Source organism: Pygoscelis adeliae, unplaced genomic scaffold (genome assembly GCF_000699105.1).
Source record: "Pygoscelis adeliae isolate BGI_AS28 unplaced genomic scaffold, ASM69910v1 Scaffold436, whole genome shotgun sequence".
Taxonomy (NCBI): Eukaryota; Metazoa; Chordata; class Aves; order Sphenisciformes; family Spheniscidae; genus Pygoscelis; species Pygoscelis adeliae.
In genome coordinates this window covers 1,129,461-1,137,384 of record NW_008825051.1, presented here as the reverse complement: position 1 = coordinate 1,137,384, position 7,924 = coordinate 1,129,461, and the positions used below count along the sequence as shown (strand labels likewise).

The 7,924-nt window shown below is 41.8% G+C and overlaps 1 protein-coding gene across 1 annotated transcript in view; it reads left to right on the top strand.

Annotated features, from left to right (window-relative positions):
- Window positions 1-7,924, top strand: part of PNPLA7 (patatin-like phospholipase domain containing 7) — a 129,714-nt gene that overhangs the window by 31,515 nt on the left and 90,275 nt on the right. Inside the window, exons 17-18 of the mRNA XM_009326364.1 lie at window positions 2,758-2,889; window positions 4,091-4,214. Coding sequence (XP_009324639.1) covers window positions 2,758-2,889; window positions 4,091-4,214 — 256 coding nt within the window. The remainder of the gene's footprint in view (window positions 1-2,757; window positions 2,890-4,090; window positions 4,215-7,924) is intronic.

Below are 7,924 nucleotides of genomic sequence, written 5' to 3'. Positions count from 1 at the left end.
AATGCTTTGATTTTCATTTTGTATTGCCAGCCAAGCTGAATATCAAATTGCATCCACAAGAATATCTGCATAAGTCCCAGGCTTTCACAGGCACTAGTTTAGCCTTTTCATCACTGTATTTGGTGAGCTTTCTAATAAAGAAGCCTGAGGATCCCTTCAGGAGCAGCTTTCTGTAGTACAGAGCTTTGGCTTTTAGTTTTCCCAGTGTCGGGCATGTGCAAAGCAGAAGAGCAAAGATGAAAATGCCCAGGTGAAAGGAAGGAAACCGGGCTGATAACAGGGGGGGCGGGAAAAATCTGCTTTTCTCTTCTTGTGCATAAGGGTGGGCTTTTACTTTCCATGCTAATACTCTTCTAGAAGCTGTATAGCACTCAGTTAAATAACAGAGAGCTCCAGATGGAAATAAAAGCAGCCTGTTAGTAGTTTACATTTTGAATGCATTAAGTATTAAGATACATATCTTGAGCGAGGAAAAGGAGTAAATGGCTTTTATTGATCGCAGCAGACAGCCTGTGTGAGAGGAGACTTTGAGGGCTAAATAAGCAAGTAGAGTAAAAATAACGAGCTAAACCATTCAGGAGTTTTCAGGGGGTTTATTTAACTTTTAAATCAGCTGAGAAGGGGGTAGGGCTGGGTGTTTTGCGTGTGGTGAGGGATTAGGGTTGTCTGTTTATTAGTGCTTATCCTGGGGTGCCTTTTCCAGCTCCTTTGTCCTTTGCTCCAAGTCACGGTAGTGTGGTAAAGTTTCCGTAAGATAACCTGTTGTTTTCACATGCAATACTATCTTATCAAAACCAAGGTGATCTGTAGGCATCTTGGGTCGGAGATGGGGGGCGCATGGAAGCCTCGGGGCAAGAGAAGAGGGGCAGGTGAGGAAAGCTGCCCTGCTTTTTCGTGACCCTGTTTTGAGGGCTGGATTTTAAACAGTGCTAAATGCAAGAGTTGGTGTTCAGTTTAATTTACCTAGTAGCATATATGAGGGCAGGGGTATGCATGCGATGAGCTTAGTGTGGAATATGGGATATACATCTATGAATCTCTTCTGTTTCAAATTCAGGGATTTCGGCTGAAGAAATTATAAGCTTCATTATTGCGAAAAGTAGTAATTTGAAGCATTGGGTAAGGAGAGTAGAGAAACATGAAAGCTCCCTGCAGTGCTCCGTGTGCTGCACTTGACCCCTAGTCACTGTTGGCTCTGGGTCTCTTGCTGCAGCTATAGGACTAATGAATGAGAGACCTGATGTTTTAGAAACTTCAGGGCAGTTTCTGTGCTTCATCCAGGCTCCTGGTGAGTTTGCTTTTGTTACCACATTCTAGGATTATGGATCTCTACTCGGGCTTTCTCTCATTTCTGCCAAGTTACAGTGGTGCACAAGGAACCTTATTTCAGTTAGGGAACAAAGACTGACAATGCTCTTTCCATGCCTTTCTCTCCTCCTCCCTGTTTTTTAGGGTGTGAGGTTAGATACGAAGCTTATATGGTTTGTGCTTAGTGAGAGTTCCCACATACACAGGGTCTCCTAAGTAGATTGTCTTATGGCAGTCTGGTATCTTCATTGTAAAGGGAACGTTGATGCAGAAAACATACTAAGTATTTATCGTTTTCTCTTTGTTTCTGCCCATGTGTGGCTTTAACGTAGCTCCCTCATCTCTATCTGCATGCACGTCACGTACTGGGTGTGCATACACTTACCTACTTCTTTCTGAATTGTGCTGCCTCTTGTGAAATAACTATTTTTTTAGTAGTCTGCCATCAATTGCTCTTGATTCTGTGCAGGAACAGAAAAGATAAGATGTCCTAGCGGGTACACCGTTTAGAGATGTGCGTGATCAGTTCACTCCTGTGGAGTAGTGCTTCAGTAAGAATTTGAGTGCTTACTCACAAGGTAACAGGATGCAGTGATCTTTAGGCTAAAAAGAATGAGAAATAAGACATTCATGAGCAGTTACCAGGTGTCTCTGAGAGTGATTTCCCTCAGGCCTCGCAGTCAGTGTTGAGTTTGCAGTTACCACTGAAAGAACATTCTCAAAGTTTTTTGGTTTGGGAAAAGTATTGAATTACATGGTATCTTTACTACTAAAGACTTGAAGCATCACTCAAAAGCTTCAGTGTGAAGATCAGAAGCTTTATTAGGAGATGTTGCAGTTCTTTGTGGTCTTTGCAACAGGGAAAAGGGAACATTTGAAACACAGAGCAGGTCTCTTATTTTGAAGAGCATCAGACTTTGCGTATAATACCTGAAATAAAATCTGGGTGAAACTGTGAGCACATGTGCACGTGTGAGAGACTGAGAGGTGCGGAATGGCAGGGAGGGACAATCTTCTGGACAGTACGAACATTTTCCTGAGTTATAAGAGACCTGAGTTTAGGGGGAGGTTTGGAGGTTGACTCAAACAAGAGCTAGCATGGCTCCCATCCATCCTGCTGCTCACTTAAAGAAGGAAATTGGGCCAGACAGCAGGACTAGCTAGCATCCTACTAGCGTAGTCCTACTGCCACGAGGACAGGGCCAACTTTGAGTGACATTTAATTCAGGCTAGGCTGGAAGGCCAGCCAGCCCCATACTTCGTCAAACTATCACTGATGTAGAGTGGTTGTGGTGATAGTGGAGTGTGTTTATGGCTATGTACTAACTTCTGAATTAGTGCCTATCTAACTGCCCAGTTGCATTGGCAACAGCTGCATCGGGATGTTGTATCTGTGTCGACCTATTCCTATTTTGGGGAAGTACTTGAATAGGCTTTTTTTTCTTCTAGGATAATGCGGGAGCAGCCAAGCGTAGTTCTCGGTGTGGCCCACACTGTTGTGAAGAGAATGTCCCCGTTTGTTAGGCAAATTGACTTTGCCCTGGATTGGATGGAGGTTGAGGCTGGACGAGCTGTTTACAGGTGAGATGTGGACAAAATTGTATGTTGTCTGTTGAATATTTACGTTTTCATAGTTAAGGAGCTGTGCTCCCTTGGTGATACATAGAATAAGAAACTCATTGGACTAAATTTATCAACCATTCCATCAGGTTTATCTGTTTGCCTATTTTGAGATTATTTTCTTTCTACAGTGCCCATCAACATTGCTTCAGTGTCTTGTCTCCAGGTGTTATTAAAATTCTTTCATACTATTCCTCATTCTTTATGTTGTCTCGGCAAGGTTTTGAAGTGACATAATCGATTAAGACATAGGCAGTTGTATGTTCTGGTGGTAGCTTCTGCATTGTTAAGGGCATGAACGTCTATTGCTCAAAGAGTTTTTCAGCCTTTGTAAAATAAACAACAAAAAGGTAATTCAGTTAGGCTTATTCAATAATAAATTGAAAACAGGCATTGCATTTTATGTTTAAGGGGCAAAAGTTATCTTTGGGAAAACTTAGTTTTATGTACTTTTGTATTAGGATACATTTGAGCCATTATATGGTTGCTGCAGTGGTGGGAGAATAAAGGTCTAATTTAGTATGTGTTCTATATAATTATAATATTAATTTTTATAACTATACCTGCAACACTAATGCTAATGGGAGTTTTGGATTACTTTGTGCATCAAAGCAGTCATCCTTGCATTAGTTTTAACTCCCCTACCAGAAGTATGGCATTTCATCCATGCACTAGGTTATGCTGGAAATCTGCATGCCAAACAGCACTCTTAATCATGCAAACTTGACATAGCAAAACCTTCCTGATAGACCAAGATGCGTGCACTGAAAGGAATCCAAATCCTGAGCCACTCAGGGGTTTTTCTCTTTGACCTGCAGAATGTCTCTGTGCATCCATATTGACCTTGCAATGACAGCAAGCTCCTGCTGTAACCCGTAACGAGCCTGTTGTCTCCCCTAGAGACCACTTGCATTCTGGTCATCTGCTTCCAGACCTAACATTAACCAGTTGTGCAAAGCATGTACATTTAAACATTAAACATATTTTCAAGTCACCTTTTAACAGATGCCTGTTCAGTTTCTTGTTTGCTTGTTATGTTTAACCGTTGGTTAAACATTTTCCTTTCTCCTCTTTTTTATGATCAACTTATTAAAAGACTCTAGATGCATTTGCTGAGCAAAGATGCTTCACTAATCCTTGTTATTGATTATTCTTTCTGCAGGCAGGGTGACAAGTCAGACTGCACGTACATTGTGTTGAATGGTCGACTTCGCTCAGTCATACGGATGGATGATGGAAAAAAGCACCTGACGGGTGAATATGGACGAGGAGACTTAATTGGAGTGGTAAGAGCCAGTTTAAAAAATTAATTGTTCGGCTGAGAAATTGGTATTGACTCCATGCTAAACAAACCAAATCTTGCTCTGATCAATTGTTAGTCTTAGATAAGGGCTTTCACAAGTTGAAAAGACAGAAAATCCCTTCTACCTGGAAACTTTATATAATAATACATTAATGGGATTATTACACTTGGTTTAAAAAGAAAGATTAAAAAAAAGTCACAACCAAACCAAAAAGCCGTGCACAATGCTCTTTTGTGATATGGGTTCCTTTCTTTCACATTGAGGGGAGAGCAGCCTGTTAGAATAGTTCGGGAAGAATTGCAGGAATACGCACTAGTGATTTGAATAAATTTAGTATCATAGAAAGATCGAGTTTGGCTGGGGCCCCTGGAAGTGTCTAGTCCAACACACTCCAAGTTAGCAGAGCTAACTTCAAAGCTGCATCAGTCTGGTCAGGGAATATGCAGTTATTAAAAGGTATTAAAGCAACTTTTGATTTCAAAATTGTAGTATCTATCCATGTTTAATTTCTCTCCCATGTTCATTTTTTCTCAGACCGGGTTGAACAACTGAAGTGGGAGTCCTACATCATAAAATACGCATGGCTTGTTTGACTTTTATATTTAAAAGGAGAAGGTTTCTGTAGTTCTGAGGTTGTTGTTCAGGCCCTCTTCTGCTTTCTGAGCCAAAAACTAAACATTTAACGTGTATCTGTTTATAGCCAGAATTAGCATACCTCTGAATAAAGAAAACACGAGAGTTGCTATTAGTAGTATGGGAAGAAATTCTTGTTTATAGAGACGAAGAGGAAGGAGGAGTACAAGGCTGGTTTCCCCTAGAGAGCTGATTCAAGATTGTGCTGATTGCAAAAGGTGGTATTTTTGAAAGTTGAGTGTTACCCACTGGTATAAGAGGTTCTCCTCTGCTACCTTGCCTCTTTCCCGTACTCACTGGCTCTTTCCCTTCATCACTGGCTATGTCTATAATGGAGGGCTCTGTCTCTGCAGCTGAGGCAGGAGTACATCACCACCATGGGAGACCTAGTTGTCTCTGTGGCAGGTGGGTCACAGACCGGTATCTGTATTGGAAAGTGTTCGTGGCAGAGGTCTTGTGTGCTGTGTGGGACTGGGAACTGAGCTAACGTCTGAGTTGTTTTTCTTGAGAGAAGGAAAAAGTTTTCTCGTAAGGAGGGTGAAGTCTCTCGACCTTTTCAATGTGCGTTCACAGCTCACTTTCACTTGTCCAGTAACTTTAAAATAAATTGTGTATCATTCAGAAGTGTCTGCAATAGCCTATAAGAGGCAATTCTGGTGCTACTCCCAGCAGAAGACAAAGGTAGTCTGGACTGGTGACTGCACCATATTCACTGAGTTATATGTGGACAGTATTTAAGGATGTCTTCCCAAGATCAGGGCTACTTCTGGCTGAGAAGTTTTGTTGGCGTGGGACTGTATTTGGAGAAGCAGGTCTATTCTCTCTGCTAGGCACGCTCTTAAAGTTTCTTTGTTTTGGTTTTTTTTTCTGGGGGGGCTACCTCTTTGGGATACCTCATTAAAGGTAAAATGACATGGTTTGACAGGAACCAAAGCTGAGATCTTTTGTGACTGATCGTGCTGGTATGAGGCCTTTTAGTGTGTGAATAAGGGTTTGTCAGTTTTGACATGTACAAGCATTTTCCTGCTCGTTTCCCTGCTTTCTTTCACCAGCGGTGATCTGCAGCTCCACTGTCAAGCCTCTGGAGTTTTGCAGAGCTTGTGGGTTAAAACAACAGAGCTGTCCTTCTACTTTTTGAAAGCAGTTTTAAGTGAGAGTGTAGCGTACGGTCTAAACTCTTATCTCCTGTACGAGCACTAGTGCTGGTTTTGGCATAACGTTTCGTGCTGGCTCAACCGTTTACCTGGTGAGGAGAGAGAGGTTGATTTGGTGGATGGACTGGGACGTGCTTGCTGTAACAGTGTTTGCTGGTGAGTCCCTGGGCACGGGTACAGAAATACCCATGTAGTTTATGTCTAAACCATAAGTCACTTTTCTGGATCATGTTATGACACGAATAATTTGAAGACTTTTGTGACTCCATGGACGTCATCTACTCCTTCCTACCCACAGCTCCCAGGCCCACTGACTCATGCTGCCATTTGTTGAACGAATCTCGATGCTCTGGCTGTCTTTCGAAAACATGGGGGAGGATTTGTAAAGATTGCCAAGATTAATGTAGCTGTTCTTTGCAGAGGGCATTAGTAGAATGACATTCTTCCTTTTACAAAGATTTGTTTATCCCCTTCTGCAGGATCTGTTATAAACCTTTAAAAGCCTGCTGTAGGGTTGGGGTTTTTTCCCTGAAAGTAAAGTAATTGGAGGGTTCTAGGTGCTTGCAGGGAATAAAATTAATAGTTGGTATTGGTAATTGGTATTTTGGTCAACTGATGGCATGTTCCTCCCTGAAACCCTTCCAAGACCCCCCGTGTCATTCTGAACTGTGGGCACTAACTGAATACAAGAGTCTTGTAGTCGATGTATTTTTGTTTATTGCCTTTATCTCAGAACTTTAAAAATGCTGTGTGTCATATGCATAAGAGATGAGTATCTGCCATTTCTCCTTTCAGAAGAAAAGCACTGAAAAATGAAGGATTTCAGACAAGATGTTAATGTTCAAGTATGTGTGCGTGCTCCCAAGGCTAAACTTGTGGCTCGAACTGTTTTGGTCCTTATACTGACTCAATGGCATCTGTTTCTGAGGTCTGTCAATTCGGGGGGGAAGAACAGATTAGAAACTAAAGTTTGCCTTCCCTGTGTAGTTAGTTGAAGAGTGATGAGGATAGTTATGTCAGGGGAAAATGATCCCTACTCCCTGGGAGCCTTTTTGGAGGGGCACTGCCAGCTGCTTGCTGCTGCTCACCCTATCGATGAGCGACTCCAGTTGCTGTATCTGGTCAAATCAAGTCAAAACTTGACTGAAGACCTTCCAGGTAGTTTTTAAACGACAATGATGAATCTGTTAGATAAATCCCTCCCATTTGAAATACAGTTGACCACTTGAAATACAGTTGACAGAAGTCCTGTTGTCTGGAGACTATGATTTGACCCATTTTGGGGGGAATCTTTTAATTTGTTGGTGCCGTTTGCTACAGATGCACTTGTGGAAAAATGTTGAAATGTTAATTCTATTGAACCGTTATGTGAGCTAAAGGGTAAAATGCAAGCTGACTCTTCTAGCGTCACTTCCACCATGCCCAGGTGACCCCAGAGGAAATCAGAAAAGCCCACTGTGTGTTGATAGAGTGAAAGGGCTTCTCTTCCCTAAGTTATTTGTTTAAAATGCTTATATTACACTCTCTTTTTTTTTTTTTTCCCCCCTTGATGTAGCTGCTTAAGTTCTGATCTTGGGTAACTGCTGCAAATTGTAGTTTTTACTCTTGTTATCTTGATCTCATTAATACGTTGTCTGAGAAAGAGGATTCCTTTTCATTCGTTTATTTGTTATGCCTATCGATATCAGGCAAACTGGCCCAGGCTTTGACATTTAGTGTTGTCCCTAGCACTGCTGATGAGGCTGCGGCAGTTATTCAGTATTTTTTTTACAACCTGCAAAATAGGTTGTCCCAGATGGGTTACAGGATGACAACTCCAAGCATCTGTTGAGATGGGTGCTCTTTGCTTTTTGCATTGTTGGAAGGACACTAGTGGGTGAGGAGAAGGGAGGAAAAAACCAACAG